At 38.2% G+C, this 17,167-nt stretch overlaps 1 protein-coding gene across 3 annotated transcripts; it reads left to right on the plus strand.

Moving 5' to 3' along the window:
• The first annotated feature begins 6,532 nt into the window (after nt 1-6,532).
• Nucleotides 6,533-16,548, plus strand: myg1 (myg1 exonuclease). Of its 3 annotated transcripts, none has more exons than XM_065241986.1 (8): nt 6,533-6,684; nt 6,778-6,943; nt 7,985-8,097; nt 10,834-10,993; nt 11,124-11,273; nt 15,003-15,125; nt 15,932-16,113; nt 16,310-16,548. In XM_065241986.1, exons 2-8 carry the CDS (start codon nt 6,827-6,829, stop codon nt 16,482-16,484), a joined length of 1,020 nt encoding a protein of 339 aa, XP_065098058.1. In that variant the 5' UTR covers nt 6,533-6,684; nt 6,778-6,826; the 3' UTR covers nt 16,485-16,548. The 3 variants fall into 3 exon arrangements, with proteins under 3 accessions (XP_065098058.1, XP_065098057.1, XP_065098056.1); XM_065241985.2 differs by having other exon boundaries at nt 6,652-6,684; nt 6,754-6,943; XM_065241984.1 differs by lacking the exon at nt 6,533-6,684 and having other exon boundaries at nt 6,691-6,943.
• Nucleotides 16,549-17,167: the final 619 nt, after the last annotated feature.

The raw sequence follows: 17,167 nt of genomic DNA on the forward strand, positions 1-17,167 counted from the left end.
TGATCGTCATATAGTATGGGGAACCGAGGTGGGTTGATCTGTCTTGTCTTTATTCAGAGAACTAAAAAAACCTACAGTCAGTATCACATCTTAAAGATGGACATTAAAGGGGACAGAGAATGAAAAAAAACATTTTTTACCTTGTCTTTGTTGAATAATGATAGTCTACCCGCATTCATGAACATACAAAAAGTGCTAAACATGCTAAACATCTCAGTCTCATAGAAATTCCTCTTTTAGAAATGTCAGCCAGAAAACAGCCCAATCTGAAAAACTGATGCTTATGACATCACAGGCATCTCACTGCCCCTCCACTTTAAAATAATTAATTTTTAGAGTGGCAGCAAAGTCAGCCAATCAGTAATGAGATTGCAAGTTAAGCCAGTAGGGGGAGCCAAATAGGTGCAAAACCACTTGTTTAAAATCCCCCACCCTAATAGAGCTATCTGAGAGAGGTTTTTAGGAAGCTTCTAAGGAATTACAGACCCCCCAAAAAATTTTTTGTCTACATGTCACATCACAGAACAAGGATAAATACCCCGTTCAATCATCCTATGTCACCTTTAAAGTTTAAGCATGGTTAAGTACAGAGTAGTGTAGCCTAGTACACATGGTCTGGTTAGTGTTTTTATATTGAGGTACTCTCTAGCGTGTAAATTTGTGCTCTTATGACACTTTACTGTAGCAGTAACAGAATGATTTCTATAAAATAAACAAAACAATGCGTTTTTTTCTTTTATGGTTGTTTTATAGCATGCCTCAGTATTTTTACTGCAGAAGACTGTTAGGAAAACAGTATTGAGAATCAATAATTCAATTAAAGTAGAGCCGTGAGGGTAACATCATAAATTACAATTTCTACAGTCCAGCAGCAATAATGTAAAAAAGCAGAGAGTTTGAGAAGTGAACAAAAAAAGAGCACAAGAAATCAGAAACAGAGGAATGTGCTGTGATGAAAAACCCTTAAACCAGTGGTTTTCAGTCTTGTCCTAGGGGACCCACAGCTCTGCATATTTTGTATGTCTCCCTTAACTGACACACCCAGTTCTGTTCATGGATCTCTCCCTTAATGAGCTGATGATCATCCGGTGTGTTAGATAAGGTAGACATGCAAAATGTGCAGGGCAAGATTGAAAACCACTGCCTTAAACTGTATCCTGTCCATCTACACTGAACAAAAATATATATGCAACACTTTTGTTTTTCTATGTACACAAAAGGCCTATTTCTATCAGATATTGTTCACAAATCTGTTTATATTTGTGTTAGCGAGCACTTCTCCTTTTCGAGATACTCTATTCACCTCACAAGTGTTGCATAGCAAGATGTTGATTAGACAGCTTGATTATTGCACAGGTGTGCCTTAGGCTGGCCCCAATAAAAGGCAAATCTGTAAATGTGCAGTTTTATCACACAGCATGATGCCACAGATGTTTTAAGGGAGCGTGCGGTTGGCATGCTGACTGCAGGAATGTCCACCAGAGCTGTTGCCTGTAAATTTAATGTTCCTTTCTTTACCATAAGCCGTCTCCAAAGGCATTTCAGAGAAATTGGCAGTACATCAAACCGACCTCACAATGCAGACCACATGTAACCACACCAGCCCAGGACCTCCACATTAAAAAGTCTTAGATCTTTGAGTTCAGCTCATGAAAAATGGGGGCAATAACAAAAGTGTTGCGTTTTTGATCATGTGTAGTTCTTTGTAGAGCCAGCTGAACAGCAAAAGGACACTGGATGAAGAATAACATCGTTTGCAAATGTTTATGCACAACAGTGGTGTAGTGCAGGGTACGCAGGTATATAGAGTATACCTACTTCTTTATTAGATGGCATGGGATATAGCCACTTCTAAATTCTAAACATTAATTAATAATATTAATTTCATAATTATCCTTATGCTGAAACGTCACAACACTGGGTCCATTTTGGAGTGAACTGAATATGCAAGACTAGTCTTACATGTCACTGATTATAACACAGGCCATTCAACTTAGTTGTGCCGCTTTGAAAAATTGGTGTATAAATGAACCACTGTGCACCACACCACTGTGCACAACCATTAAGTGTGACGAGTTTGATGATTTATTCAGCATTCCTGCTTAAGTCAAACTTCTCCTCAGTTCTAATGGATTTCATTATATTGTGTTTAGTGCAGGCTGATCAGCATCTGACTTAAATGTCTGTTTTTTCCAGTGTTTTCGAAGCTTTGATTGTGTTTACAGTGTACAATATCACATGTGATCATGTTTCACGTGTAAAAAAAACATAATTTTTCCACACAAGGTACTTATCTCTATAGGGAATGTTATGGTACGTCACCGCAGTGTTGCATTATGGGACAAGGGCGCCATGTTTAGAGGCACCGCCGACCGAAATTGAGGAGTTTGAAAGAAAAAGAGAAGGGACCCTATCGGGAGAAACTAAGTGCTACTGCCAAAAAACTTTATTTGGACAAATAAACAACAGATCCATATGATTTAGCAGCCCATGACTGGATTACGTATCCAGACGCACTACCTCCGCTCACATATCTGTTATTACCTTGTTTTTGGATTGAGTGCATACACTTTGCAGGAGTTTAAGAGCTATAAATCCCTTCAAGCTCATAGTAAGATGACATTCTTCTTTCGGAGTTTTATGACGGTTGGCAAACCAGCTAAAAGAAATATGCCATTTACTTAATACCTACGTATCTTAATGATTCTATAAAAAAAATATCCTTTATATTCTGTGCAATGAATCAACACATGTTCATAAGATGGCACTTCTGTTCTTGGCCAGGTTATTAAAACAAACAAATGCTAAATATTTAGCTAACGTTATGTTATTTTAAAGAGTTACAAGCAGTGGGTTTGAGCAGTTGCATTTAATCAAAAATATTTGTTATAATCTTCAAAATTGCCTAAAGATTTATTTTTATAACTCATATGTGGTTAGGTTGATCAGAAATGAAAAAATAACGTTACATAATTTACATTTACAAGTTAGTTTGACAGTGTTAGCATAAAAACAAGACAATTTAGGTGGTTCTGCTTTTATTAATCACAAATTACTGAATGACTGAAAATGCAGCAAACACACTCTCGCTGATGCAGGGATTTTTTTTGAAAAGTAAAAGTTTTTCTCCTGATTGCGGCAGGGAAACCACGCGATCCGGGGTCTTTTCGTCAGCTCCTCCACTGACTTCCCCCAAATAAAAGCTGAAAAAAACGTATTCCGTTGTTCAGTTTCCTCCCTGAACGATCATGTGACCTGCTGTGGCAGTTCTTGATCGAGCAGTACTGACCAAACATATCGAAGTTTATTAAAATCTCGACAGAAAATACTAAAACAACCTCCAACACACTAACTCAAATACAGCGGGATAGGACACAATCCTGCAAATATGGCGGATTACTCATTATGCCACACGGCGTGACTTCAACTCCACATTCCCTATAGCGTTGTTTTCACTGTCCTGAAAACGGGCTGATGTCTTCCTTATTTTATGAAGTCCCTCCTTTAGAAATGCGTAACGAGTTCTGATTGTGTAGCTGATAAACTTTTGATAAAGTGTAGCTTAGCCAGAACCGCTTGAGCTTAGCTGGAGACTGACGTATTCCTGTGGGCGGAGTTTAGTCAAAAACTGTTTTATTGACGTCATATATCTGGGAAGTAGTGGGCTGTAGTACAAATCGGACGTTATCTGTAGTTCTTAAAAAGTGAATTCTGTTTAAGAAAAGATGTAACTTGGCATTGAACTTTGAGCTTTATAATTTTGCTGTCATTATTTATGCTTTAACAGCAACCTTACACACCAACTAAATTTCGAGAAATGGGATCACAAAAAACAGCCACTTCAAAGAAGCAGTGCACATAGAAATGTTGTCTTACTTGAGACAGCGCAGACACCGTGGGTCAGTTTCCCGGACAGGGTTTAGATTAATCCAGGAGACCTTAGTTGTTTTAGGAAGTATTTTTTACAAACAAACAATACTTAAACAACAATAACAATACTGATTTGCATTTAAGACGAAACAATGGTACTGATATATGTTAAAATATGTCAGTGCAAGGTGTTTTGAAATTAGGTGACTCAATCATGCATTTTAGTCTGGGACTAAGATAAGCTCTGTCCCCAAAACTACCCTGAAAAGTCCATGACACACAGAATTTTAAAATAAGACATGACTGCTTGACATTAACATGCTCTCCTAACTTTGCACCTCAAAAAGTTGCGCGTTTGTTTTATTCTTTATTGTTTGAAATAATAAATAAAAACAGAAAAAAAGAGGATTTAGGATAAACCTTTAGGATGAATATTCATGAGTTTGATGTTAAAGCGATACTGAAATTATTGTGCTTATCGAAACAGACGGAAATGATCAGAATGATTGGTTGTACCGTAGGCCTATGTCCAATTCTATAAACACAGCAATTTGACAGAGGAGGAGGTTGTGAGGAGGATGTGCTCCAAAAACAAAGAGAAGCATTATAGTAGTTTACTACTTTTAGAGTTTTCAAAATAGTTGATAACTTGCATTTGGTGCCATAATAAAGTTTGTTATAATGATTTTGTGGCAGTCCTTGCGGCCTACATAACTGTCAGACACTGGTATTAAATTTATATTACTGTTTTTCACGAACTAGGATATAAATTCTTTTTTTTTTTTTTTTACTTTTTTTATAAAAGATTTACATTAACAAAATTGTGGTACAGGTGTCTCATAGCAGTACACAGTCATCCATCATACAATCTCTCATGCAATGGTAGTTTAATGATCGAATGAAGGGTAATAGCACTAAATTAAACAGGAATAATAAAAAACAAAAGACAATCAGCCTACATTCTCATGGAAATTCCAAAGAGGGGACCAGACACATCAAAAATCATTAGACCTCCGGTGTAAGTCACAGATTAGTTTTCCTAAAGGTAGGGAAGAGGCGATTTGAGTCAAACACATCTTGATAGAAGGGAGCTGAGGAGTAGGCCACAGCAAATGTATATTTATACAGAGCATAGGGAAACATATAAAAACGTCATCCTTACTTACAGATGTAAAACTTTTAATGAATTGTTAATCTTTACTGTATGTAGTGATTTTAAAGGAATAGTTTACCCAATGAAAATCAGCCCATAATTCGGTTGAAGAAGTTGACACCCCCAGGGTGGCATGAGGTGAGTCAAATATGAAAAATGTTCTTTTTTGTTTGTTTAAAATATTCCTTTAAATATTGTTTGTATTTCACATGTCGTGCAGCAGGTGTCAGTAGTGATGGGAGAAACGAAGCTTTCGAAGCTTCGAATCAATTGAACCAATTGCTTCGAAAATTGATTCAGTTTTTCGAAGCAGTTCGAAACACCACACACGCTGGCGACACCTGCTGGTCAAAATAGTGTAAAAGCAGATCTGTCCAAACATTTTACACTTTTTTTTACAAAATAATATCAAGATTTTAATAAAAATATGTTTAAAAAAATTATTTAACTAAGACATAATTAAAAGTGTATTATGTGTTTTTAGTTTTATTTAGCGCAAACAAATCACTAAAACAAACTCCCTTTTTAATTATGCACATTTTTGTCATTAAATCTGTCTAAACAAAAAGTAAATGGACAAAATGGTAGTGTTTTTAGTCAGAAGGATTAATGTTTTATATACTTTTATAATTAAACTGACCCGAGTTCACCTACACCAGTAATTCTCAAAGTGTGGTCCGCGGACCACTAGTGGTCCACCAAACCCCCCCAGTGGTCCGCAAAAAGATGACCTAAACTAGGCAAGTGTTTATACAATCGTCACTTATTTAAGTAGATTTTTAATGCACTTGCAAAACTGTGATATCAGTTCTTGCCATTCTGTTTTAATCATGTAAAAATGGATCGGTGGCTAAACCAAAGAGGAGTCAAAAGAAAAGATCAAGTGTCACCTGAAAGCAGCTAAAATACACAGATCTATTAGTTTTGTAATGTACTAGTTTTTGTTTCATGTGTAAGATCCTGTGTGTGGACATTTTATTGTTACCATAGTCACAACCACAGACTTCATACACCCACCACCTCAGTTTTAAACTATGGCTCTTTGGAATGACATTTAGTGGGACTTAGGCTGTTATAGTATGTTTAATTGCAGTTTTTTTCATATGTGCAGTTTGTTGTTCATATTAGCTGTAACTCATTTCACATTTACTTTTTTAAATGAAATAAAATTCATATAATAATTTGTGAACATAGCATTGCATTTGTTTTAAAAAAAAATAGTTTTTGACTTGAAACAGTTGCATATTAAACTTAAACTTAGCTTATGCTTCCTATTTTGTTGTTTTTTGGGGGCGTGATAGAGTGGGATTCTGTTAGGTGGTCCTCAGAAAAAAATTGGAAGATAAAGTGGTCCTTGGGCTGAAAAAGTTTGAGAAACACTGACCTACACTGATTATTTGTGATCAACTCCCCCTAGTGGTGAATCGTCGGATTTTCGAAACAGTCATGACGGAATGAAGCCTCTTTTGCTAAAATCACGTGACTTTGGCCAGTTTGAAACAAGCTCCGAACCAGTGATTCGAAACAAAAGATTCATAAATGTTTCGAAGCCTCATGAAGCAGTGCTTCGAAAGCGACCATCACTAGGTGTCAGTAATGCGTTTCAGTAGGGCGGGAAAAGCTCATGTGAAGAAGAGAGAGTAACACAAGTTCATTCAGTTGTGAGTTAATCCTCTCTCTTTCTCTATCTCTCCCCACTCTCTGTGTGTGTTTAAATAATGTTTCAATAGTTTGTTCATGAATATCATCTGCAGGGTTGTCAGGAGCAGAATCCGTCAAGTGTTTATTAATAAAAATCATTTAATGAAGATGAGCGAAGGAGGTCATAAAGCTGGTGTAAGGATCGGAACTCATAACGGCACATTTCACTGTGATGAAGTGCTGGCGTGTTTCCTTCTGCGACAACTACCAGAATACAAGGTAAATAGCATTCTTTTGAATTTACACCTATATTAATAGTTGAGTAAATGAGTGTACAACTGTTAAAAATACATTTTATAAGGCAAGTGATATTCATGGGCTTTAGTAACGTGACTTTGTGGTGCTGCGTATAGCCCAAAACCCAGCCGGTGTTGACCCCGCACCCACAATTAAACACAGTGATACATAACAACTGGAAACTTTGTTTATTGATAAAATTACACTGAAATAGACATTAAATGTAACCATACTCAGTGGCCGCCGGTGACTTCTCTTCCGAGGGGCGCAAATTTAATTATGCGTTTGAGTTTCATGTGCATCACGCGTCATGTCAAAATACCAGCCTGCTGCACACACACGTCAAAAGGGTTTATGATAGAAGAGTTCACGTTCACAAAGTACTTGCAAGACACTTAAGACTAAACTCTTCATGCCTTCATGTAGGTATATGAGTAAATTTCTTTAACATGGTTAAATGCTAAAATTAGTTGTTCAGATAGAAAGAGCTTGAAAAATCCTTTAAAATGGCACCAAGATCATGTCTATGGGTTCAAGAATAACAAAATACTTGCCATTCACTTATAGTTTAGCAATTAAACTAAATGTATATTACAATTTCAAGAATGTTTTTAATTCCCACGTCGCCTCAAGAAATCCAAAGTTGCGTCGAGGGGAACCAAACTGACAGCCGCGACACAGCGGAGATAGTCACGTACCAACTTCATGGTCATCACATCATAGCACCTGTCATATTTATAATATCTATATCTAGAGCTCTGTCTCTCATATACAGGTATTTATCCTGCCTGTAGGTTTGTGCATAGATTTTTGGTCATGGACTCCTTCTCAATATCTTAAAACTACTCAGAATGCAGATGGAACCTTAAAATTTCCAGGCAGTGATATACAGTTATTGTTGATGTTTTTAAAAAAGCTGTCGATCAGATGTTAAGCTTGTGTGTTTGAGCAGTTATTTATGTCTGAAATGTCCTGTCATGTAGTTCTGTGTGTAATACATGTGTATGATTTCCCATGTATTAGGATGCAGAAATCATCCGCAGCAGAGATTCATCTGTCCTGGCTGAATGTGATGTTGTGGTTGATGTGGGTGGAGAATATGATCCAAATCACCAGCGTTATGATCATCATCAGAGGTAGGCTTGTCGCGATAGTAAAACGTTGATTACCGGTGCTTCAGCCTCTCACCGGTTAGATCACTTGCCCACCGCGACACCGTCTTTCGCTATCGTTTTGATATTTTCTTGTAATTAAATCATTTCGTTTCGTTAGAGAGCGCAAACACTTAGAACTGAATGTGTCTGCTGCCTGAATTTAGCGGAGCTGAACATGCATCACATCATAGAGCAGCAGGTGTCAGATTTCATTTATTCCTGCCAGAGTGTGCGAGGCGAGCTGACTGACCAGACGATGGCAGAAGCCGCGTGCTGACTAGTTTTTGTTATAATATACATATATGATGTTTAATATAAGCAAGATCGTTTTGTTGTTGTGTTTTTCATCAAGAAAAAGAATAAACCCATCATTCAAGCAGCGCTTTATGTAGAAGTTGCTGGTTGCTCTGCTTGGGACTGGCGGGTTCTGTGAGAATTACCTGCGCACATTGACTCAAGCACTTAATTTAACCAGCTGTTGCACTCGCATTGCATGCAAATTCATACGCGATTTAATGCAGCGTACGAAAGCACTGCATTTAAACAGTTGCGTAATTCAAAAGTGAAAGTAAAATGCGCACGCCTGCATGCGCATTTATAAGCCCGTTTGTGGGGCGCTGATTAACCATTGGGAAAATTCTGTCACCGCAGCAACCCTAATCAGAGGTACGGTGCTGATGTTTCTATTGGCGCTTTTCCATTGTATTGTAACCCCACGGTTTGGTTTAGTTTGGGTAGGGTCAGCTTATTTTGGGAGCTTTTCCACTGGGTGCAGTACGTAATACGCAATAATGTTTTCGTACCACCTCGGTTGGGGTTCCAAGCGACCTGAGCTGATACCAAACGTGACGTGAAAACACCGTAGATCACTGATTGGTCTGAGAGAATCGTCACTACCAGCATCATCGCTATAATGTAAAAGATTAGCTTTAGTTCTAGCTTGCGCTGTCTCGAGCAAACATGTTGTCATCTGTGCTCTGCTATAAGTTTCCAACTCCCTTTTAGCGATGAAAAACATCCACAGGTTAAGAATCAGGGACACTACAACAGTTTTTTCCAGACTTGCAGTTTGTGGCGGCACATTCGCGACGAGCACATCAGCATTATATATGCTAAAATGCAACTTAAATGAGGCTCAGCGGAGCGCGTCGTCTGACAACGCCACGGGTGTTTGTACAGAAACTGTCATGCGAGACAGAGGTGGTGATAAACGCGATGTGCAAACATCTATTTGTGGTGGCCAATTTTAATTTTGTGGCGGAGTGAGAGATAAATGAATGTATGGGAATGTACAATGACGCTCTCACTTGTATCATGTCACAGCAGTAGGCAGCGCAAATATAATGACACGCCTATAATCCCTCCCACTCCGAAGTGATACAAAACTCGATGAAAAAGCTAACCACGCCAAATTGAGGTGAGCTGACCCGACCCAAACTAAACTAAACCATGGGGTACTGTGCAATGGAAAAGCGCCATATGATTGTTCACACTCGCCAACCAGCCACACCCCCTCACATTTCCACCTATTCAGACAAATGAGGAGCTGTTGTCACTGACATGATTTTTTTTGGTTAGGTTTGGTGTTTTGTTAGGTTTTTTTATTAGCAGTGCCAACAATGGGTGCCTTTCTCTAACGATGCTTTTGGGAACTATGGTTGCAAATTATTAGAGTTTTTGAGCATGTTAAGGGCCCCCCCAAAAATCCTTAGAAAAACAGTAGGGCTTCGCATCTTTTTTCATTCTCAGGCACTAATGATAAAAGTTCAGGGCATAAAACTGTTCATATTTGAACTGAGGTTTAGAAGATATTTCCTTATTTACATAAAGTGGTGCAGATTGGACAAATGAGACCAAAACGGTGCTAACGCCTGATCACTGATGCTGAAGTTGTCCAATAGAAAGTGATCTGTAATAGATAGTGATCTGTAAAGCATCAGATGAGGGAGTGTCTAGAGGTGCATCAAACTCCAGTGATATTAAAAGAGAAACGCAGCCGTGATAGAGGGTCATTTGTAGTGGTGTGCCGGATCTGTGTTGATCCGTTACCTGTATGGTTTGCATGCGATTCACAGATTAATACGCAAATTTAAATGGGGGAAAGTTTATCAGTTGCACGTAGGGGTTGGTGATAAATCGTTTTGAAATTTGCCCTCCGACTGTGTGCGTTTTTTGATGATCCGAAAAATTATGCGATCTGTGCCTCAAAAAACCGAATGTGATCCGAACGTGAGATTTGTGATGCGTCATATAGGCATGGGCCGGTTACCGGTTTCAAGGTATACCGAGGTTTAAAACAGTCAAGGTTTCAAAACCACTAAAATGTTCTGTGATACCGTCTCCAAGGTATGAGCTGTGCTTATACAAAATTCATTAAATCATGAAGTCATGTGATTGATTTGATGTTTACATTTAATATACATTACGAAAATATTATATATGTTTTGAAAGCATATTATAATTTAAAGGCTTAATTGTACCTGGCATTTGAAAATAACACATTTTAGTGTTGCAATGGCAATACCGCAACACCGTGAAACCAGGTATTTTTGCTAAAGGTTATCATACTGCCAGAATCTTATACCGGCCCATGCCTAGCGTCATACCCCTAGTCATTTGAAATTATGTCTCTCGTATGTCAGGACCTAAATAATAATTGAAATTTCTTCTAGATCATATGTACAATATTGATTATTGTCTCTGTATTTAATTCAACAGATCTTTTGTGGACAGTTTCAATAGCTTGTGTCCAGAGAAGCCATGGGTGACAAAGTTGAGCTCGGCAGGTTTGATTTACCTTCATTTTGGCAAACGTGTCCTTGCTCATCTGACGCAGCTGAACAAGGATGACAGACAACTGGAAGTGCTTTATGAGAAGGTCAGTTTACCTGAAACTCAGATGCCTAATGTATGGGTCTCCACTTCTCCTCCATTAGGGCTAGCACTTCATTTTTGCTAGAGAGTAGTGCTAGCTACTAGTATGAGACACATAAAGTCTTGTGTTTCAGATGTATGAGAACTTTGTGGAGGAAGTGGATGCAGTGGATAATGGGATTTCCCAGTTTGATGGAGAAGCAAGGTACGCTGTCACCACCACTCTTAGTGCTCGGGTCGGGCATCTCAATCCTCACTGGAACAGCAAAAACCAAGACACGGAGGTTAGTGTGAACGAGCCTTGGGGAATCTCACCTGTACAGCTAGCATTCTGCTACCCAAACTGAGTGTGATGACAGACGTGCATAGGGATGCACCAGTCCGTTAGCTGGGATCAGTGCTGATTTGGACCTCTTTTGCTAGATCGGCTATCGGACTAAAGGGACCGATCCAAGTCTGAAAAACTGTGCGTTATCCATGGTTGTTGCTGTCAAGCTGTAACAGGGTTTCCGCTGGGTCTTAAAAGTTCTTATTTTTTATTTTTAAAATCTTAAATAGTTTTAAACGCATCTTAATTTTCTTATGTCCATGTAACACTACATCTAATGCTGATTAAAATGTTCCCAGTCTGTTAAAATGTTTTATTTTTATTTTTTATTATTACTTTCCTCATCTCATTTTCCGTTTGCACAAAAAGTACAAAGTATTATCTAATATATAAGAGTTTATTGGTGCGGTCTCTCACTCTGTCATGCATGAAACCCCACTGCTCGCGCATCCTGTGCATTAGATGCACCAATGTCTCGTAATTTTAATTATTTCTATTTATGCCATCAAATATATCAGTTCCATTGTTTTGTCTTAAGATGCACACAGTAATGTCTTTCTAAGAAATTCCTTAAATGTCCTAATATAAATAAGACCTAGTCCTGGACTAATCTAAACCCTGTCTGGGAAACTACCCCTATGGGGCGGTTTCCTGGACAGGGATTAGACTAGTCCAGGACAAAAAAATAAGAGCTGAAACTGTCCAAACTGAAAACAATTTGCACTGACATATTTTAAACTAAATCCGTGCCCTTTGTTTTGCCTTAAAATGCACACAAGTTATGTTTTTTAGCATGGCATGTTTGTTAAAACTAATTATATATCCTAATTAAATTAAGGCCTAGTCCTGGCTAAGATCTGTCCAGGAAACCACTCCTATATGTTTTAGCATTTGTTGTTTAACTCTTTCCCCACCATTGATCTCGTCAATGAAGAGAAAACGCTTCCCTCCCAGTGATGAGATTTTATGATAATCTACATTTTTGCTATTATCCACTAGGTGGTGCTCTTCCTACTTATAAAACACTGACCCATACACTGATCCAAAAACAGTGTATGTTTTGATGATCACTTTAAGTCTTATTTCTAACAAAAGCGCTTTACAAAAATGCAGTTATCTAGGCTTTTTGTTCAAAATTTTAGCTTTTGAAGAAAATTCCCCATATCTGAGAGGTTATAAAAAGAAAACAAATAAAGATAGGATGAAATGTTTTTTTTAAAGCTGAGGGCCACCACAGAATCAACACTGGCCGCCACAAATACATTTTTCATGATTCCTATTAACATTTTAATTTTACTATTTAGAACGGCTTAATTCATTGCAGCGAGCGCTCAGCGCGCCTCCATCCTCCCTCTCTCGTTGTGTGCAGCGCCTCAACAGCGCGTGCCTCCGACCCCCTCCCCTCTCTTTGCTACGCGCCTGCGCCTCTCTCACATAACAGTAAAAGGTATTTTAACTCCGTGTTCCTCCGTGTTCTTTCTCTTTTTCGCGTAAACGTCAACAGTCACGGATGTTACTGACAGAGAAGACGGCTGATGAAGTTCATCATGAGAGTAACTTAACAAAAGGTTAGCAGTAGTGTTTCCCACACATACCCTATCTAATGTGAGTCTGTGTCCGAGCTCTCTCCCTACCGCGGCATGCCCATGCACGTGTTCTGTAGTAACAGCAACCGTGTATTCTCTCATATTTCTGAATTTGCAACAAATTGTTTGCGCTATACGCGATATACAATAAAACTACCACTCGTATTTCAAATAAAAAAGCGCTCATAACACAACAACACTGATGAGAAGAGCAACATCAGTACAGCCTCAATGTAAACGTATGATGATTTTTTCAGACAATGTCGCGTTTTTAGCAGCAGTTAAAGAAAGAGCTGATTGGATTTAACAAAGAGTTACTGAGTCGTGGGTCGTGTCTGGGTCCTGTTTAGTCACTATTTTATAGACAACAGAACAGAAACTATGTAAAAATAGCATTCAGTTGTATTAAAATGCAATATAATGTGACGGATCAAAGAGTAAAACACGACGCAATGACGTCACATATATGCTAATCAGCGTGTGACGTCATCACCGCCACAGTATCTCAAAATCCTGTGGGAAACACTGAAAACCCTAACATACCTCACTTTATTTTAAAGCGACCATAGGCACAGCTGATGGTTTGAATAATATCTGACTCCCTGATAATAGCGTTTAATTTATTGCAAAAAAAACCCCGATTGATTTGCTTCACACAGCATCAGGGCATGAAATTAACACCCGACCACGCGCCAAATGCGGGTGGATTTTGCAATTGGCGGGTAACACTGTCAATCTACCAGCCACATTGGCGGGTAGCCAATGCGAATCAGTGATGCGCGGGTCATTGTATAAACAACCCACTCCCGATCGACATTTTCAACTAACCCGCCCCGCCAGCAATTGTTCAAAATAGTTTTTAAACTCGACCGACTGACCGCGGCCTGAATATCATTAAAATATTTTTGGATGACTCGTAACCGGCACCCGCTCATTTCTTATCAACCTGCGCATATCACCGATGCAAATTGAGTGATTCATTGAGAGGATGCGACTGCTGTTTCGCAACGTTCATGCGATTGAAAAGAAGATGAGGCACTTCTCTGACTACGTTTGGATGTGCGAGTAAGTTAAGTATTAAACTGTTGGTGAGATGGGATGAGAATGCAATGCTGACATATGCTACTGTACAATCACAGTTGCACAGATGTGTAGTGCTGCTGTGACGGATCAGAACTCTTGATGTGTAAACTTTAGAGAGAGTTGCGCTACTATGCCTTATACTGTACTACATTAACATACATTTTGCGAATATAGTAATAATGAAAAACAACGTATGTGCACAGTTTGTGCCCCCTCTGTCTCTGTGTGCGTGCGCGGGTTTAAGGGGACTCAATAGGGCACATCGGAGAGACGCGTTCCTAAAAGCATGCATACATAAAATCTTTCTGCTCTTGACAGGGCACATATAAACAAAATGATCTCAACAGTATTCATTTTCTAATAAATCATTTCTTTATGTCTTAAGTGTATGTATAGAGAGTCAAAAACCAGTCTGTGCTGGTCTTAAAGAGACAGTAACCTCAATTAACCTACTTAAGTCTGTGTCATTAATGTTAATCAAACAACCTAAGACAAAGAGAAATTCACTTTTGTAGCTCTGAAAAAATTATATTTAATTCATACAGTAAAGACAGTGTTATAATTCACTATTCGGGCAAAAAAAAAACTGGCTGGTAAAAAGTCTCTGTGGCAGGTGGATTTCTAAATCCACCTGCCACAGTGGCTGGTGGTCAAAAAAGTTAACTTCAGGCCCTGCACAGCATCAATATATCACCAGGAGTCATGGGGATTACTTTTTGTTGGATCTTTTTTCTTTTTTTAACTCTCAAAAGTGCCGGAACCCATTTACTTGCTAGTTTGAATCACAGAGCAATGTGGTTTCTGCAAAAAAATCTCCTTTATAAATAAATAAATAAACAGCATAATAAACAGGTGATTAAATAAACAACAACAAAATAATTTTGGGTGAACTATCCCTATCCTATTTAAATGTTTAAAGTTTTGTACACTTGGTTTCAAAATGTCCTAATCTTCTTGTCAGTAATCTTGTAGTTGTAATCATGTAAAACATTGTAGGAAAATGTCTTGTTTCATAGGAGACTTTCCATCATGCCATGGCTCTTGTAGGAGCAGAATTTCAGGACCGTTTGGATTACTACATGAATGTCTGGCTTCCAGCGAGAGAACTCGTACAGAAAGCTGTTCAGAACAGATATCAGGTAATAAACGAAAACTTTATACTGGACAATGTAAAGTTCAAAAGATGCATTAAAGTATTAAAAATGCTAACAACAGTTGGACATACTCCAAAAGCATATACACACACGGCATCATTTCGGCAACTGTCCGTGGTGCTCCATTGTGACACACAGCAACACTTACATAGTTTAACATTATATTACATTCAACATCAAAGTACAAACTGACTTCATCCTACGGGAAAACACTGCATTAATACAGCAAAAAAGCCTTCACATAATTCTACCACACACTTAATAACAGAGATAAGAAGGCAATAACAGATTCACATACATCATATGATTGATTAACATTCAAAAGTCACCTAAGCTGGACAACTTGCATCAGGAGCTGAACTTAAGCCGTTTGTGTTGCCGAAGTCGCCAAGCCTTCATTGAAATGAATGAGATCATGAAGCTCTGCCGTTACTGATCGCTGGCAGTCTGAAAGCTTTACTACATCTCCATCACTGTGAATATATATGTGTTTTGATGAAGCAGGTTTTTTAAAACTTCTATAAAAACTGCAGTCTTGCTTTTTTCAAATCAGACGACATGGCCGCATGTCAGACATACTGTTGACTTATTTAGTTTGTTGAACACAACATTTGTCTCCATTTTTTTTTTTGTCATGACTCATTTATCACTCATTCATGTCAGTGCAGCAGTGAACTGAATAAACAGCACTGCAGTGAAGAAATTATTGATATTAGAGAAAGTGTGAACAATCCTCTCTTATCATTGTAATGGAAGCAGAGCCGGTGTCAATAAAGTGTTTTACTGTGCAGGTCGACCCAAGTGGTGAGATCGTGTTGCTGACTCAGGGTGGATGTCCATGGAAAGAACATCTGTTTGCTTTGGAGAAGGAGTTGAAGGTGGATGTGCCCATCAAGTTTGTGCTGTACAGTGATCAGAATGGCCACTGGCGAGTCCAGTGTGTCCCTGCTGGACACAATACCTTTCAGAACAGGTCTGGCTTTTACTGTCATATCAGGAACTTTTTTGTTTTGATAGGAGTACATTTGAAACTGTTATTGTGGTGCCTGACATAAAGATGAATAAAATGTGAAATCCAATAACTGTGTGGCTTTATGGCTGCTTCATACATTTAAAATTGAAACCCCTGTGTAATAGGAGGTGGATATATGTTGTGATTGATCATGCAGATTGAGTCTGTTGGAGGAATGGCGAGGGATCCGGGATGACGCGCTGTCCAAGTTGAGTGGGATTCCTGACTGCATCTTCGTCCATGCGGGCGGCTTCATTGGAGGAAATAAGACTCAGGAAGGTGCTCTGGAGATGGCAAAGAGAACGCTTCAAATGGCTCCCAAACCTTTATAGACTGACACAAACCTTTAATGCCACATTTACATCATTCTCACTGCATTAAAACTAAACAACTTTACATATTGTCTGTTTGTATTTACTGTGACAAATGTGCCAAATACATTGTTTTGGAGTAATTTTGTGTGTCATTACATTTCTATACCATATGTTTAGTAATTTAGATTTACTTCAACATCAGTTAAAAAAAAATAAAGACAAAAGATGGAAACAGGAAAAATCCTCGACTAACTTTGAGCTACGTAACTGAGAATCTTTACAGATGAGAAAGATTGTGTGACAATGGTCTTAAACTGCAAAAAGAAAATGACTTTCTTACTTAGTATTTTTGTCTTGGTTTCAGTACAAATTTCTTAAAATTTTTAAAATTCATTTTCTAGATGTGCAAAATGACCTAAGGAAATCTAGTTTTTCGACAAAAATATTAAATATAAGTAAATTTGTACTTAAAACAAGCCAAATATCTGCGAAAGGGGTAAGAAAAAACATCTTTAAAATAAGTTTACTTTTTTCATAAACAATTAAAAAGAACATGTCTTACCTCATTGGCAGATTATTTTTGCTTGTTTTAAGCACAAGTTAACTTAAATTTTATGTTTTTTGTTTAAAAACTGGACTTTAAAGTATTTTTTGGCCGTGTATAAGCACCATACACAATCCATAAACACAAAGGAAAATAA

This window comes from Paramisgurnus dabryanus, chromosome 14 (assembly GCF_030506205.2).
Source record: "Paramisgurnus dabryanus chromosome 14, PD_genome_1.1, whole genome shotgun sequence".
NCBI classification, from domain to species: domain Eukaryota; kingdom Metazoa; phylum Chordata; class Actinopteri; order Cypriniformes; family Cobitidae; genus Paramisgurnus; species Paramisgurnus dabryanus.

Bases quoted from the DNA above. Each gene is read 5' to 3' on its own strand.
- myg1 (XM_065241985.2), top strand. From the start codon at position 6,761: ATGAATATCATCTGCAGGGTTGTCAGGAGCAGAATCCGTCAAGTGTTT. The intron at 8,098-10,833 runs GTAGGCTTGTCG...TTAATTCAACAG, and splicing joins CGTTATGATCATCATCAGAG to ATCTTTTGTGGACAGTTTCA. The intron at 11,274-15,002 runs GTTAGTGTGAAC...CTTGTTTCATAG, and splicing joins GCAAAAACCAAGACACGGAG to GAGACTTTCCATCATGCCAT.